The 18,284-nt window shown below is 39.9% G+C and overlaps 1 protein-coding gene across 4 annotated transcripts in view; it reads right to left on the bottom strand.

The window, feature by feature from the left end:
* Positions 1-1,805: 1,805 nt before the first annotated feature.
* VPS41 (VPS41 subunit of HOPS complex) overlaps positions 1,806-18,284 on the bottom strand; it is a 184,825-nt gene continuing 168,346 nt past the window's right edge. For 2 of the 4 annotated variants that reach the window (XM_081537428.1, XM_081537426.1), the window contains 7 exons: positions 15,080-15,134; positions 14,273-14,413; positions 12,899-13,035; positions 5,952-6,051; positions 5,540-5,584; positions 3,146-3,225; positions 1,806-2,543 (listed from right to left, as the gene is read on the bottom strand). In XM_081537428.1, coding sequence (XP_081393554.1) covers positions 2,463-2,543; positions 3,146-3,225; positions 5,540-5,584; positions 5,952-6,051; positions 12,899-13,035; positions 14,273-14,413; positions 15,080-15,134 — 639 coding nt within the window. In that variant the 3' untranslated portion in view covers positions 1,806-2,462. The remainder of the gene's footprint in view (positions 2,544-3,145; positions 3,226-5,539; positions 5,585-5,951; positions 6,052-12,898; positions 13,036-14,272; positions 14,414-15,079; positions 15,135-18,284) is intronic. The other 2 variants (XM_081537430.1, XM_081537427.1) reach the window with 1 other exon arrangement.

Raw genomic sequence — 18,284 nt, 5'->3', positions numbered from 1 at the left:
GTTTACTTGAAAAGAACGATTTGCATTGTTCTGTGCGGCTCATCCCCTTATGGAGGTGGAGTGGGTGTGAGGGCCCTGGCAGCCAGTTCTGGGGGGCTGGGTGAGGCATTCCTGGAAGGTCTGTCTCCTGTCTGTTTCTTCAGCTTCTCAGTGGTTCTGGAAGCTATTCCATACTTTATGATAAATCTGTTTCTGCTCCTATAGCAGATTTTGTTTTCTATACACTGACCAAAACAGGTCAAATGCTTTTTTTTTTTTTTTAAAAAAAGGATCAAATGGGTACTGGTTAAGATCATGGGGCTCTGAAGGCTGACTGCATGGGTTTGACTTCCAGCTGTACCCACTGCCTGCTCCCTGACCTTAGACAAATTGTTTAAACTTTATGTGCCCCAGCTTCCCCATTTGTAAAATGATAATGCCTATCTCATATGGTTCATGTGAGTGATAATACATGCAAAGTGCTTGTATCAGTTGCTGACACATGATATGGATGCTCAATGTTTGTTTTCATATATTAAATATATGTATTTTAGCAACAGAACCACCAAGTAAAAAGCTATTGAGACTGTTTCAGAAATTCTCAAAGACAGACATACTTAACTAGTATAAACAGTGATTGCTCAATTTTTTGTTTTCATAATATTAAATACAGATCATTTAGCACTAGAACAACCAGTTACATTTTTATTGAGAACGTCTCAAAAATTTTCAAAGATGGACATACTTAAACTAGTATAAAGTCTTTCTGGCTAAAAACAAAAGCAAAATAGAACTATTATCACAAAATAACTTTAAACTTAGTGGTTTCACACTCAGAGATTAGCTTTTTTTTAAGGAAAGGACATGAAATTTGAAGTCAGCAACTACATTCTTCTCAAATATAAGTGAAGTAGCTTTGCTTTTCAGCTATGTTTCAAATTGGGCTCACTTGTAAGGTTTTTTTTGTGAAGGAAGAGTTTCTCTGGTTAAAAGGAAAACCTAGCAGTGTAGCAGAAATAGCCCTAGTATTGGAATACGGAAATACTGAGAGGGTTGACAGTAACCTCTAACACTTTCTAGTTCTAAATATTTAATACTAACCAGTGAAGTCTGTTGTCTTTTACTTAATATTCTTTTTAACTCCAGTGCAAAAAGATGTACTGTGCATTTCCTCTGAACTTGGCCATGTGCTTTCTTAAAGCAGAGCCCTGCTCTGAAGTGAGACAGTCACCTTTGTAATAACATCTCTGCACTTTGATGTCTCTGTTGGTAAACCTGGGGATATACTATCTTCTTGGGGTCAGGGGGTAGTCCAGGGAGTCCTATGAGAATGAAATGAGATGCTGCTCATGGGAATGACTGCGCCAAATTCAGTGGTTGATATGTGCTTGGTAGTCATTAGCATCCCACCCTTGTCCCAAAAAGGCAGACACAGAAAGCTGCATTTATTCCCTTTTTTGGGACAAAGAGAGCGGGGACAGTGAATATTTATTTTTCACTGGTTAGAGGATGGCAATGTAGCCCAAGGAAATGAAAGCAGTAACTATGAGACATAGGCACAAGTTTGAATTCTCTCCCTTGGTTCTATGCTCTCTGTGTTCTACAGGGCGAAGGAGGCTACAGGAAACATTGTCATGCTCATCCTCGAGCATCAGCCCCCCTTCTCCTGAGCATCTCTCTCAGATTCCACAGCATCACTCCTATCCTCCCTGCCAGCCGACACCCACCCACACTCCCTCACACTCTAGGTGCTGAAACTCTCTTCTGTTCCTTATGAGGGTGCCAGAATGCTTGATTAAAGTTGTACAACCCAGTTAAAGTGAGTCTTTCACAGTGGGAAGAGCTAACATTTATTCGATCAACAAACACTGAGTGCCTGCCAGGGGCAGACACTACTGGTCACTGGGACACAGAGAACATGGCATCAGACTGCTCGTTATTCCCAGACATCACGTGGTCAGTGACAATACGCACAATGTTTCATTCAATGCCAATTAAGAAGGTAAGCACAGTTGATGGCATACTAAAAAAAAAAAAAAAGTCAAACCCAGAATCTGAGAGTGGTTGCTGACAGAGGATATGAAAACAAGGTCCAAGGTGCTGCTAGACATCCTCAGTGGTGAGGTACTTAGCCATCTGGGACAACTCTCAGCAGTCCATGTTATAGCTGGACAGTTTTACTGAAACATCACTTCCAACTCCAAGACTTCAGTTTCTCTTCCTAAATAACGAGTCAAACAAATAAACGATAAAATACTGACAGTGAATGCACATCTTTCAAGGTATGGCTGGGGAAAGCCCTAACTTCTTTATCAACTGCAAAGAGAAATATCTAGTAGACAGGAGAAGATGCAGAAGCTCTTCTTAAGCATAATCTAAACATGTACAAATCTCTTAACAGCACTGGTGTCAACAAAAGCTTCTGTTGCTGCAAAAGCAGTCCTCAAAGAGTGGCGAGGAAGAGGCTGACAAACAGAACCAAGCTATTTTTTCATCTCCAAAATGGCACTTCCTGGTCCCCGGTGCTTCGCACTGCAGATGTTACAGAACTGTGCAGGAGAAGTCTAAAAAACGCAAGTAAAAATGCAGACTTTTAAAAGATCATCTCCTTCAACTATCATATCCAGAAATGGTATGCACTGGTGGAGGATGGGGAGGAGGCCATGAGACGTCACTCCTTTCCCTGGAGGGTACAGCTGGTTCACATGGGATTCTGTCTAGACCAGCTGCTGTTCTGGGACTCAAAGGACACCCTACAGAAAGATAAGCCTAATGTGACCCAGGGGCACCCCGGGAAACCCCGCCTTGACACTGAAAAAACAGTAGTTTCGTGATACAGAAATCAGGGTGAGAAAGTCAGACACAATAAAATATGGTTCTCCCTGTAGTTCACATCTCTGGAGCCCAACAGTCATCAGTTTTATCTGAACAAATTTACGTACATGAGTATGCTTTTATAATGTTTAGTATCAGGTACTAAGCAGTTTTACATTTGAGAAATAGGCTCATCACTTTTCCTGATGTGACAAACTATAACTGTGAGACAGAGATGAAGGTTATAACTTTGAACCAGAGGATGTCATAAGAGGATGGTTATCATTTTAAGCACATCCCTCTGGCTGCACCAATTGCTTTCAAGTTGGTGGTGGCCAAGCCACCCACTCACCATGCTGGGCACGGGCAGGCACTCCTTGTGGAACATATGCCGGCAGTGGAAGACCACCATGCTGAAGGGCTTCGCTGCATCTAGGGGGAGAGGGCAGGGAAGAGAGAGAAGAGCTCAGGGCAACAGCAGTTTCATTTTCCAGCCAGAAGCTGCCCTGGGAGGATTGCTAATTTACAATCGCATCCCAGCCAGGCGGCATGGTTGAATACAGGGCAGGCATGAGTCCTGTTGCTCTGGGGTCCCTAGTTAGCTGCCTGGCTTCCCAATCAGTTACTGCAGCTACACAGTGGGGATGATTTCATGGCAAGGCAACAGCATTTGTTGTTAAAAAAAAAAAAAAAAAAAACCAGCATGTGTATGTGACTGTACAAGGTTCTCCCTCCCCCAGCCCTGTGTACACAATCGTGACGCACCACATACTGAAGTGGATTCTGTAGTTTGTAAGGATGCTTTCTGCCTGAAAGCACCTGAGTTTGCCAAGACCCTTCACTGGCTTCAGGGCAGAGCTGGGCCAACATCCTTGGTGTGGCCTTGCCCTGTTCGGTAAGTCTGCTTGGGCATGGCACCTCATCTGCTCATGCTCAGTGTAGCCAGCTTAGTTCCAGGAAGATTTAACCTTTAACAGATTAAATTAGAAATCTGACTATACTATGCAGGTGCATGTGATTTCCTTCCATTAAAACATTGACTGAAACACTACAAAAGCTCACTGCTTTTCCTACGCTCACTGCAGTTTTTTTTTTTTTTCTATTTTTTATTATAGTGGATTTACAGTGTTGTGTTAATTTCTGCTCTACAGCAAACAAGATCCTACTGTGTAGCACAGGGAACTATAGTCAATATCCTAGGGTAATCCATAATGGAAAAGAACATGAAAAAGAATGGATATGTGTATGCATGCATGCTAAGTTGCTTCAGTAGTGTCTGACTCTGTGCAACCCAATATACTGTAGCCCGCCAGGCTCCTCTGTCCATGGGATTCTCCAGGCAAGAATACTGGAGTGGACTGCTATGCCCTCATCCAGGGCATTTTCCCAACCCAGGGATCGAACCCACGTCTCATTATGTTTCCTTCATCGGCAAGTGGATTCTTTACCACTAGCCCCACCTGGGAAGCCCTGGATATGTGTATAGCCCACTGCAATTTTTAACATAAGCAGTTTAAATCCAAACCTCTACAGAAGACCCCAAGTGGAATGACTTCTTGTGCTCCTGCCCTATTAAATAATCCCTCATAGCTAAGTAAATCTACACAAGCTAGGTCTTGTAGTGCTTCTCCATGTTGAATTTACACATACAAAGCATTTTTCTTAGCTTCTCAAAAACTGCTTTAACTTCTGCTTCAAAATATGGAAATCTCTTTTCCCATCCTGTGTGTTATTTGCTCAGTCGTGTCCAACTCTTTGGAACTCCATATTTTGTAGCCCATCAGGCTCCTCTGTCCATGGAATCCTTTAGGCAAGAATACTGGAGTGGGTTGCTATTTCCTTCTCCATGGGATCTGCCCGACCCAGGTATCAAACTTGGGTTTCTTGTATTCCAGGCGGATTGCGGATTCCTTACTATCTGAGCCACCAGGGAAGCCCAAACCATCCTATATGAGCCGTATGTAAAATGCTTTTTTTAAAAAAAATATTTATTTGGCTGTGCCAGGTCTTAGCTGTGGCATATCAGGGATTGAACCTGGGCCCCCTGCATTGGGAGCACAAAGTCTTAGCCACTGGACCACCAGGGAAGTCCCTAAATTGCTTTGATTGTAGTTGGTGATAGATATATATATATATCTACATATAAATAAACAAACGTGCACATCTTTTAAGGAACCACAGTTTCCAATTAGAAGGCGAGTATCTATTTCCGTTGAAATACATATGAGATAACTTGGGTGCCTAGATCCACACAGCAATGAAAAGTTTAAAGAAAAGTGAAAGCTACCTATAATTTTTTCCCCAAGTATACATATGGTTCTTCTACCTTGGAATCTAAACAAGTAGATGGTAAGTTTTCATTTTGTTTTGTTTTATACTAAGGTAGTGGTTCTTAAAGACTGGCCCCTGAACCAGTAGCATCCACATCATGTGGGAACTTGTTAGAAATACAGATTTTTGGGTCCCACCCTGAACTATTGAATCACCTCCTACAGGGGGTGGGACCAGCAATCTTAGTTTTAACAAGCCTACCCACAGATGCAGACTCACTCTAAAACTTGGGAACCTTATCCCTAAGGAATTGGCAGCACCAGAATGCAATTGAGTAGGGATATGGCTGAAATTCTTCTCTAAGCTGAATTATTCCAAAAGTTTTATAAAGTATAATTTGCTAACTTCAAAATTTTAACTCTGCTCATCATTAACACATATCTGGGAATTTTTCTCCCCCACCCAGCCATCTTACCTGGTGGAAGAATAGGGGCAAGGCAGGACTCACAGATGTTCTCCTCTGCAAGGAAACGCACACAGTAAGTCCCCTATGCACGAACCTTCAAGTTTCGAACTTTCAGAGATGCAAACATGCCCCTGGATGCCAGCTATTATATCACACTACTATACTTTTCAAGGTAATGTACTGTAAGATTTAAAATGTCTACTTTTGGGTTTGGTGGTTATGTATGATTTGTGTGAAAAAGCATTATAAACCTATTACAGTACAGTACTACATAGCTGATTATGTTAGTTGATACCTAAGCTAACTTTGTTGGATTTACGAATGTGCTCTTGGAACATAAGTAGGGGACTTGCTCTATACTTGGGATTACACAATGTTTCGAGGCATGCAGTTCCAATATGATTCTTTCCATTTTACTTACCATCAACCAGAATGCCTTTCATTTGAGTTCGGTGCATCTTCTTTAGTAAGGACAGAGAGTCGGCTACGAGAATCTTCTTACAGCCTTCACGAAGCAGAATCTAATGCACACAGAGTAAAAGAAAAACCACCTTAAAAAGTTTCAAATATGGGGGAGAATCCTCTTACTACTCTCGGGTGGGGTCAGGGAGAGGTGGTCCCTTTCTCTTTTAAACCAGTTCCTCTGGCCACACTGTGAGCTTCCATTCTGGGTTTGGGGAGTAGGTACTGTGTTGGAAATTGGGAGAAGCTGTGTGAGGTGTGCTTAAGCCAGATGTTGTTTTTCACTAGAACTCGCTGCTTTTCAAAGAGGAAAACATTCAAGGCCTTCTGGGAGGCTCTGGTGCAGCATCCACGTCGTCTTCTGGCCCAGTGGGTCTGAGCACACACGGTTCTGTGGGGCTCCCTGGAAATGCACACGATGGAGACATCGCCGCCTCCCTGCTGCCCAGCTCTGGGTCACGACACAGCCGCATCCTGCCCTTCTCCACAGCAAAGTCGCTCTCAACTCTGAAACCTCTGTGGCTGTTCTGCTTTCACACACTTTCAGTTCGTGCCATCAGGGAAGGAAACTGGGAGCGGCCAGCTGTGGTCCTCCATCCTGGATCGGCTGTGATAACACATCTTCCTCTCAATCCCAAGGAGCACCGGTGTTGGCTGCATGCAGCCCGAGGGCTTCTCCCCTCCTCATATGAGGGCAGAGAGCCACGGAAACAGAAGTGATGCCCAAAGTTCTACACCCACCATTTCGAGAGTTGATGAACAGGAAACGACGTGATTTTACTGTTTCTACGTGGAGAAACTGCCTATGAAGCTTTATTCTTCAAAATGCTGCTGGAAATTGAATCTTTCAGATTCATTTGAGAAAACAAACTAACAGATGTCATGAACGCATACAGAAAGAAGAGAAAAATACAGTAGAAAAGATCTAAAAAATACTGATATTGGTAAACTTTAAAAAAAAAAACTTACTACCAAACATATCTAGCTGCTCTAATACTAAAATAAAAGCTTAACACAAATAGTGTCAATCAAAAGCAAAATGTTTCAAAAAGTCAGTTGTTGCTTCTATAATCGTTACAAGCATACTTTGTTCTACTTTAAGATTAAATAAGAATGTATTTATGAGATAGCTGTTGAAAACTAACACAAAACTCTAAATTCTCCCTATTTTTCCTTATTTCTCTGCAGTTCATCATCATTGATAATGATCCCAACCAAAAGCAAAGTACCAGGCTCACCTTTTATACAGTAGTAAAAAGACTGTACATCAGTGAAGTTATTATGGTTCATTAGAAAGAGCTGCCATGGGACAAAAATGTCATACAAGGCTGCCAAGTTTCTGAAATTTCTATTTTAAAAGACTCTTTGAATGTTGAACTTTTTGCTGACACTGTCTTGTTTGTACTGTAGTGCTTATCATCAGCATGGCACATGAGATAGTCACCTGGTTTCATAAACCCCTGATATGATACCAGAGCTAGACTGGGAAACCATTTTACCTACTTTCTAATCCATCATTTAAATCACAATGCAATGGGATTTAAATTCTATTTGAAAAAAAGCTTTGCCTTTTGTCAGGTTTATTATCAAAGATGAATTGCAGAGAAATAAGACAGAAAGACTCTTAAGTTCTCAGGTTGGAGTTGAAAAAATGATACAAAGTATGCATGTAACTAAGTGATTAAAGAAGCTATAGTTGGTTGTCATAAGCGCCTATGTGATGAAGCCAAACTGAAATAATTTTAAAGGAAAAAATAGATTTTATCTTAAATGTTTATATAACTTTTATTTTCAAGAATATTAAAACTATCTCTTAGAAGAAATGACGAGCTTATATACTGTGAGTTGAAACCCACGTGAGATCAAGAAAAGGTAAGAAAGCAGCCTGTTTCCTCTTGATCTGTCTCTGGATTTCAAAGTAGAGACCTATGGGGAAATGACAAAGTCATAGGGGACTGTGTGTACCATGCGTGCTCAAGTTGTGTTTGACTCTGTGACCCCATGGTCTGTAGTCCGCCAGGCTCCTCTGTCCATGGAATTTTCCAGGCAAGAATACTGGAGTGGGTTGCCATTTCCTCCTCCAGGGAGTCTTCCTGACCCAGGGATCAAACCTGTGTTTCCTGTATTGACAGGTGGATTCTTTACCAACTGAGCCACCTGGGAGGCCTCTACAGGAGATGACAGAAAAAGTAAATGTGGGGAAAGAACTTGGATAAACAGATGTCTGGAGTCATTTACTTATTTACCTGTGTGTGTACATGTGTGAAATTTAAATGGAAGTGTTAAAGCTTTTTGCTTCTCCTAGGAATATTCATTCATCTCAAGAGCTGCTCGAGCAAAGGGCTGCATTCTGCTCATCTCCTGCTCCATGAGACAATACGTGAAGGCTCTGTGAGTACCAACCCAGTGCGGGATCTAACACAGTAGGCACTCAAATATTTAAATCAATGTGTCTATAAGCAATCAAACATATAGCATTAAAAAACATATACTGATTGCTTTTTAGCCTTTTGGCTAAGATCAAGTATAAAAAAGTTATACGGAAAAAATCTAAGCTACTTTATTACAGATTCCAAAATAAGTATTATGGATGATTTCCACAGAAATATTACATTACTGCTATGCAGCTGCATCCGCTATAGAAAGACATGTTTATGAAAGGACCCTCTTGAGAATTTGATAGAAATTCTTTAGAAACCATCTAATCTCGAGGCTCTTAAACATCAATGCAGAACCCAGTGCCAGGCTGAGCGTTTAAGAAACACCAGGGTGGTCTAAGGACCTGCTCCCTGTTCCTCTCCCACAGATCTGGGGTGGTACCAGAAACTAAGTAATTTTTTTTAAAAAATTCAGAATATTCTGGTGTACAGCCAGGCTTAACAAGTATTGATTTAACCTAATGGGAAAACTGACATCCAGAAAGTTTATAGGGCCCCTCCCAAACGTCAACACTTAATGGCAAAGCTGGGACTAGAGTCCAGGTCTACAAACATCATGCCCACAGCTCTTTAAAGACAACAGGCTACCTGTTCATCTTCTAGGCCAATCCTATATATTCCTGTTGCAGCCTGCCTGTATAATGACTCCATCTCCAGGGACCATTGGGACAACCAGTGAGAAGTACACAAGGTTGAGTCAGAAGGTCTGGGTTCAAATCCAGTTCATCACCTTCCCAGACTGGTAAGTCAAAACTTTCTGAAATGCAAGTCTTCTTATATATAAAATAGAGATGAGAGTTCCTTAAGGACCATTGTAAAGATAAATGACTGTCAAGTGTTTAAAAGCAAAGGTGCTAGGACTCTTAAGAATTCTAAAAGTTCTAAAAAAGGGGGGGGGGGAAGAGAAGTGGATATAAAAGCTAAATATTGGGTTGGCCAAAAAAGTTGGGATTTTTCCATAACATCTTACAGAAGAACTGAACAAACTTTTTGGCCAACCCACTAAATACAAGAAATAAAATTTTTACAAATATAACACAGCATAAAAATTTGGAAATTGCAGTTTCTTATAAAAATGGAAATATCATTATATATATTTTTTGTAAGTAACTTATATCAAAACAAATGCTATTTGTCCTTGAAATCAGACCTAGAAACATTTTAAGTTTACGAAGTATGATAAGGGCTACTTTATCTTACTTCACGAAGCTTTAAAATTCTGTTGAACTGTCATGCTAACAATATAACAAGGTATACAAACGTGTAAAAAAAGTTAAACATTGATAATGTGGTTAATTATTTCTTTAACATTAATGATGTCATAGACAGTCGAAGCTTAACTGTCAGCTTCTAATTCCATTTAGATGGAATTAGACATGATACTGAGAAAAGTTGTTGCATCTTAGAAAACATGAAATTTTAAACCAGAAGTGATGTTCAGTTTTTTGCCCCTAACTTTCTAACTTTTCTTTTTCCAAACAGCAATTCACTTGAGGAGTCCTCTCCCAAAGCACTTTCGGTACCAAGTAAGTTGTAAAATTCTGTCCACTGAATTATATCTGACCCTTACATTACCAATGCAAATCAGCAAAAAAGGTGCTGAGAAGCCCTGTGGTAACCTTTGTCTAACACTTGACCACAGTTTCCTACATTTTACTGAATGGTTCTTAATGTCTCCCAAAGTCATTCCCCCCAACTCCGGGCTCCTAGGCATAACAGGGCCCAGATTCTTGCTGATTCATGGATCTGCAAAATTTCCCCTAAATTTTTTGGGTGTCATTGTCAGAGTTGAAATTTTTTAGCCTGTTAAAACATGTAAAAGTCAACCATAGTTTTATGAAACAAACAACAACAACAAAAGACTAGACAGAATTTAAAAAGTATGTGAAACCTTTCTGGAAAATTCAGACTGCTCTATAAATAGATTCAAGTTATTTTTATAGTGATCCCCAGTAGGTTGTCAGGGAAAGAAAATAAATAGTCATTAATGAAAAGAAGTAGCCTTTTCCATAGAAAATAATTCTAAACTTTTCATATGTAAGCAGGAAGTACCTCCTGGAACTCTGAACAACAGTAGAGCATTTTCTCTCTGCATCCTCCAAGGAGATGTCTGAGGTCCAGAGAAGACTACAGATGCAGCCATTCCCACAGACCCCGCCCCTTTCTCCAAGAAAATTGGAGGCTTCTGTCCCAGAAGCCCCTCCCCATGGTTGGGGTATTACAGGCTACCTTGGACCCCTGGGCAAAATAACTCCCAGCCTCTTTAACACACCATGGGCTGCACAATTACACATCTTAAGGAAAAGCTCTCATTTAAAAATGTAATTAAAAGGATAAAATATTGACTTAGCAGCTGTTTAGTGGCTAATTTTTTAGATGGAATTCACTTTGCACCTAGTAATTTTATTTTTATTTCTGGCTGACTCAGAACTATGCAAATATATTCATAAAACATTAATGAGCAGTGAGACCTAGCAGTGCCCCTGAACTTGGCTCTCTGGAAAGAGTCTAGGAAGAGGGATCTATTAGGTGTTTCTGGAGGTACTTAGAGGCTGAGAAAAAAGTAAGGCATAATTTTCAACTGAGAGGCTAGGCTTCATGCAGGAGAGCTGGAGGACAGAAGGGGTAATTATTCGGTCACCTTTCTTGGGGTAGAGCTATAGAGACACTTAAATGACTTCTTGACAAGCTGGAATTTGCAACTTCCAGGCAGACCCAGGGTGTTGAGAACCAAGGAGCTACAGATCATTGTCAAGCTCACTCACATCCAGGGCTTTACAGGGTCTGACACTGGAACTGCTCTCCCTAATGCCAAATTCATGTTTCAGGACGAAGTGACTCATTTCTGGCCTCGATGGTTCTTCTGCATCCCTTGAGAGCTGCACAAAGCACAAACCCCTCCTTGTCACCTCTCCTCACCTAGTAACCCCTTCCTGGCCTTTCTCCTTCCTCCAGCAACCTTTCTCTGGGTCACCCACAAGCCTCCAAATTCAACTGGAAACAAATGCTTATTTCTCTGGAAGGTTTCGGTAGAAGAGACTGTTTTCCTACTTGCCTAAACCAAGTACTCGTTTCTCTCCCATGATGCCAACTTCCCACAAGCCTTCTAAGCCAAGGCTTCTAGTTTTGTCACATCCACCCTCAGGAAAACCTCTTCTCCTTAAAGCTGAGTTATCCAGTAAGGCCCGTGAGCTTACTGGATGGTAACTCCTAGTTTGAGGAGAAAGTTGGACCCTGGCTCATAGCTCAGTGCCCACCAGACAACTCCTACCCTCACAGTTCCTTGACTAATTCCACTCCCATGACCTCTCCCATCACTGCACTTTCTGAATGTGGTCACAAAGACTCCTTTGGAAATGTTTAACAGTATCTTCCTCCCTGGCCACAGGCCCCTGGCCCTCCAGCTCTGTCAGTCCTTGACATTTCTTATTTTTCTTTTTGATAACCACTGATCTCCCTCATTTTCTTCTCCTTTTCACCCAGTCTCTTACCTGAACTCCAAGTTCAGCAGGTGCCCCACAAATCCTCATCACGTGCTCCCCCTTTCCTCATTTTCTTCTCCTTTTCACCCAGTCTCTTACCTGAACTCCAAGTTCAGCAGGTGCCCCACAAATCCTCATCACGTGCTCCCCCTTTCCTACCCTGGAGACCACTTCTCTCCCCACAAACCCTGTCTTTTGGCTCCACCTGCAAAATCTCTGCTTCCAGGAAAGCAGTTTCATCCCAATTTAACCAAAAACTCATTTCCAAACGACCTAGAGAAAGAACAGTCTGAATTTTTCAAGAAATGTGCTTTAAATAGTTTCAAGTTCTCTGGACGCTACTAGCATTCCGAAATACAATCACTGCTAGAGGCTATTTAAAGGAAAAGATCAGGATGCTCTGTGATTGGCATGTTAATTATTTATATGAAGATAATGAGTTCTATGGCTCTTATCACAAATTCTGAATTATTGCGGGTACTAAACTTGTAATACTCTAGAAAAACAGACAAAAGGTAAAACAAAATTCTGTATTTTAAAATCTTTCAGGCACTTTCAGGCAATAGGATACTGAGTGGCTTCAAGGAAATGATCAAACTATTTGGGGAAAAAAAAGTGTTTTTTTTTTTTTCATCTCTCCGAATGGACACAATGCTCCTTCTACTTCAAAATGGTTCAGGTGGGCTGATCTAAAAGCCACTGTAACACTCCCTCACACTCGCCAAGGCCATGCTAACTTTACCCTATAAATGTGAGAATGTCTGTTCACAAGGAGAGAAAATCTGGGGATGGATAAAAAATATGTATGCTTCCTTAAAGGGTGCTATTTGTAGCTTCTTTATTTGAGAAATATTCCAAATATCGGGGCCTAAGTACACTGTGACTATCAAACTGAATGGATGTCCACCATAAACCCTAGAAATGTTTATCCAGTAGTCAAGTCAATTTACTCAGCAATGTCCACTTATTCAAGAAAGGATACTTACTTGTAAATTGTAGTCTTGTAGAATTTTAACTAAGGAGTCTCTCAAATTAGGAATCTCCATTCCTTCTTTAATACGGTGAATCAGTAGAATCGGGTCAACATGCGTGCCGATGTTGTTTAACAAGCCAGTGATAAATGCTACAGGATACCACAGAAAACAACATAAAAGCAAGGTAGTGGATGCAATTTTAGGCAAAAAGTTATTTCCTTTTAGTAAGTGTTAAAACCATCTGAACTTCTAAATCCTCCCAAGAACTAATCTTCCTTTACTTTTCTCAAAGAAGCAGCTAAACAAGAAGAGATTTAAAAAGAAAATGAATTGGAGAACAAATGATTACTTCAGAACACAGTTTGTGATGTCAAAGGGAGGTGACTAATATTGATTGAGAATATACTATGGCTCAGTTATCATATACTTTTCTCCAATATTCTGCAAGGTGGGAATGTTTTTTGTTCCCATTTTATGGAAAAGGAAAAAATAGGATGGTTCATGAATTCATCCAGGATCAAACAACTAGCAATTTTTGAACCCAAAATCAAAGCCAGGGTAGGCCCAGTTTCACAGTGTGCTTCATTACCACTTTGCCTCCTGTAATATCCTTGAATCGCTACTCTATTATGCTAAACTAGATTCTCAAAGTACCTTAATCTGTAATGAACCTGAATAATACCGTCCTCTTGTATCTCAGAAAAAACCAATTGTAACAGTGGTTTCTAGAACTTAAAAATCTTGAAATAGATAAGTTCTTCTGATCAAAAAATAAAAAGGGGGAAGGGAGAGATTTTAAACCATGACTGCTAGTTTTTGAATCATATCTATATCTTCAAAAGAGAACTTTCATTAACTTTTGTTTCCTTCCAAAATGGGAGACCCAAGCAGATGGTCAAGGAGAGGCAGCAAACAGACACTCCTGGTGTTGCACTGATAAAACAGGGCAGGGGAGAGAGGCTCGAGGCTACAGTAGCAAACCTCCAAATATAGTCAATGTCCAGTAATGGTAATGGGTTTCCATAAAGAGAATTGATAAGGGCTAGACTATACACTTTCAAAATAAATGCCCCCTGTGTACAAACAAAACCAGAATCTTTTATTCCGTCTGGGTGCAGTAGGTAAAACTATGCTTCATGGGAGCAGAGTTAATATCATGTCAATCATTTGTTCTTTATCAAGTTTAGCTAGCTAACATGAATTGATAAGGCTCTAGACTTCCCTGTATAGGAAGAGTTCGGGAAATTGTTACTATGTACCTGACCTATTTTTATTATAGATACTTCACCATATTTAACTCGGTGCATCTTGAGATGATTCTTACTCTAGACACAACTGGCTAAATGGAGAGAAAAAGTTATGAAGGCTGATGGGTTTTCTACTTACGTGGTTTGTCAATGGAATATAAAATCAGATCTTCCCAGAGTTCTGCATCGTCCTGTTCCTTGGCAAATTCAATCGCTTTATCAACGTCATGCAATTCTTCCATGATCATCTTCAGGGCACTTCGGCTGTTACCCATTCGGCCTAGAACAATGTGAGAAACATGTTTAGGATAATTTAATTAAAGAGAGATGTGATTTCTCTTAAAATGTTTATTTGTTTACATAGTTTGATAGCCATGACAAAAAGAGTATTTCCTTATATGACAACTGTAACTTAGTAAAATAAATCCTAATTAATAGGTATTTACTTTGTACTGAGTATTCACTTAAGTGCTTCACATGAATTGCTTTGTGTAATCACTATAATCTAAGGAAGTATGTTCTATTAATAATTTTATAAAAAAGGACATGTTAGTCACTTGCCAAGATCATATAGCTACTAAATGGCAAATCTGGAATCTGAAACCAGGTTTGTCAGATTCTGACTTCCTTCTGATGAAAAGCAGAAAAAGAAAAAAAAAGAACAAATTTGTCAACCCGTCCACAATTTATTTTGATTTACACTGTAAAGTGTGAACTGATAGTTTTATTACACAATACTAATTATTATCTCAGTAGCATTTATTAAATAATGCTACCTTCTTTATTGAGCTATGAAGTCTCCTTTTCTAAATATTAAATTCTTATATAACACAGGTTTTAACCTCTGTTACTTTGGTCTAAAACCTATGCCCATTTTTGGAAAATTTATATCATGTTGTCACCCTACTCTAGTTTATGGGGACCAAAATGAATCAAAGCTACTTACTCAGAAGATAAACTGTCTCTTCTACAAAGTTTCTCTGTTGACAGATCTCAAGAGCCTTCAAATAAAGCAAGGTAAAAATGTTATGTGTTATCATATAAAAACAAATATCTACAGTCACTTAAACATACAAGTTTGAAAGAATTTCTCCACTGCCTCCCTTTAAAAACAAAGCAGAAGTAAATAAGCCTCTTTAATTTTTGCTTGTAGCTGTCTAGATTTCCTTCTGAGAAGTGCTGGACCCTACACAATTTAACTGATAACATATTTGAGGCAGAACATTCCAGAGCGAAGGCAGAAAGCAAGATGCTGAAACAAAGGTTCTTCCCCACAAAGCTTTCTCTCTTTCTGCTACTTGAGGTTTCTTCATGGCACTGGTCTAAGCCCTGTTTCCTTCCACTGGATTGTAAGCTCCAAGAAAGGACTACTTTTCACAGCTGTATGTTTCCTGTATGGAGCAGTAAACATTTGCTGCATAAAGAATTAAACACTGGGGTGGGAATATTTCTATTGCTGGCTTACAAGGTCTAGAAGAAAACTCTGTTCAAGGATCTGTCAAAAGTGGCAGGAAAACTGAAAAGATATGTGCACCCTAATGTTCACTGCAGCACTATTTATAATAGTGAAGCCATGGAAACAACCTGAATGTCCATTAACAGATGAATGGATAAAGATGTAGTACATATATACAATGGAATGCTACTCAGCCATAAAAGGAACAAAACTGGTTATTTGTAGTGATCTGGATGAACTAAGAGTCTGTTATACACAGTGAAGTCAGAGAAAAACAAATACCATATATTAATGCATTATATATAGAATCTAGAAAAACTGTACACATTAACCTATTTGCAGGGCAGGAATAGAGATGCAGATGTAGAGAACAGACTGGTGGACATGGGGGTGAGGAGGGAAGGAGAGGGTGGGACAAACTGGGAGAGTAGCACTGACATATATACACAATCGTGTAAACTAGCTAGCGGGAGGCTGCTGTAGAGCACAGGGATCTCAGCTTGGTGCTCTGTGATGACTTGGAGTGGGATGGCGATGATGGGGTGGGAAGGAGGCTCAAGAGGGAGGGGGTATACATAGACATACAGCTGACTCATATTGCTGTATGGCAGAAACACTAATTATACTGCATTAAAAAAAATAACACCTTACTTTAGAATTGGAATGAAACTAAGATAATGTTTTAAAGTTGTTTAGTAACTAAGTCATGTCCAACTCTTTCGGGACCCCATGGACTGTAGCCCACCAGGCTCCTCTGTCCATGGGATTTCCCAGGCAAGAATACTGGAGAGGGTTGCCATTTCCTTCTTCAGGGGATCTTGCTGGCATGGATTCTTTACCATTGAGCCACCAGGTACACAATCATTTAAATGAGAAAATGAGAAGACCTGAAGGTCACAATTAGGAAGAAACACCACTAATTTGATCACTCACACAATTCCTTTAAAAATTATGTAGCAGACAAAAACGGAAATATAGATCAGTGGGATAGGATAGAAAGCCCAGAGATAAACCCACGTACCTATGGTCACCTAATCTATCACAAAGAAGGCAAGAATATACAATGAAGAAAAGACAGTCTCTTCAATAAGTGGTGCTGGGGAAACTGGACTGTTATATGTAAAAGAATGCAATTAAAACACTTCTCAATACCACACACAAAAATAAACTCAAAGTGGATCAAAGACCTAAATGTAAGGCTGGACACTATAAAACTCTTAGAAGAAAAGATAGGATACTCTTTGACATAAATTGTAGCAACATCATTTCTGATCTACCTCGAAGAGTAATGAAAATTAAAAACAAATAGGACCTAATTAAACTTAAAAATTTTTGCATAGCAAAGGGAACCATAAACAAAAAGACAACCCTCAGAATGGGAGAAAATATTTGCAAATGAGCCAACCCACAAGGTATTAATCTCCAAAATATGTACAGCAAAATATGTACAGCTACATGAATAGCTCATGTAGCTCAACATCAGAAAACAAGCCATTCAAAAAAATGAGGGGAAGCTAGAAACAGACATTTTGCCAAAAAAGATATACAGATGGCCAACAACCACATGAAAGATGCTCAACATCATTAAATATTAGAGGAATGCAAATCAAACTACAATGAGGTATCATCTCACATTGGCCAAAATGGCCATCATCAAAAAATCTACAAACAATAAATGCCGGAAAGTGTGTGGAGAAAAGGGAACCCTCTTGCACTGCTGGTGGGAATGTAAATTGATACTGTCACTGTGGAGAACAGTATGCAGATTCCTCAAAAACTAAAAATAGAACTACCATATGAACCACCAGTCCCACTCCTGGGCATATACCTGGAGAAAACCATAATTCAAAAAGATACATGCACCCTTATGTTCATTGCAGCTATTTACAACAGCCAGGACATAGAAACAACTTAAATGTCCATCAACAGAGGACTGGATAAAGAGATTACATATATACAATGAAATATTACTCAGTCATAAAAATGAAGGACTCTGTGCCATTTGCAGAGATGTAGACGGACCTAGAGAGTGTCAAAGAGAATGAAGTCAAAAAGAAAAAATGTCATATTAACACTTATACACGGGATCTCAAAAATGATACACATGAAATTATTTGCAAAGCAGAAATAGAGACAAAGATGTAGAGGACAAACGTATGGACACCAACGGGGGAAGGGCGTGGGATGAATTGGGAGACTGAGACTGTCATTTCTATACAACTTACACGATGTATCAAATAGATAACCAATGAGAACCTACTTTATAGCACAGGGACCTTTACTGGGTACTCTGTGGTGACCTAAATGGGAAGGAAATCCAAAAAGAGGGGATATATGTATAACTGATTCACTTTTCTGCATAGCATAAATTGACACAACATTGTAAAGCAACTATTCTCTAACAAAAATTTAAAAAGTGATGTGGCAGAGATGGTGAGATGTTCCCTAGTATCCGTTGCCCATTTCTTTTCTAGTAGTAAGATTACAGGTTGAGTGATTGCCCAGAATTAAAACCTCAAGTCCTCTCCGGTGGTAGGAGAGCTATGTGACCAGTATCGACCATGGAGATGAACCAGGAATGTGGGACAGCAGCTTCTGGGTCTAAGAACACCCCACTCTCTTATTTTTCATCCTTTCATCCAAACTGCTCTTGGAAACATGGATGATACAGGAGACCCAGTAGACCTGGATTGGA

This window comes from Giraffa tippelskirchi, chromosome 10 (assembly GCF_054371585.1).
Source record: "Giraffa tippelskirchi isolate mGirTip1 chromosome 10, T2T-mGirTip1v1.2.pri, whole genome shotgun sequence".
Taxonomy (NCBI): domain Eukaryota; kingdom Metazoa; phylum Chordata; class Mammalia; order Artiodactyla; family Giraffidae; genus Giraffa; species Giraffa tippelskirchi.
Note: the sequence above shows the minus strand (reverse complement) of the source record. Positions and strands in the feature narration are given on the sequence as shown.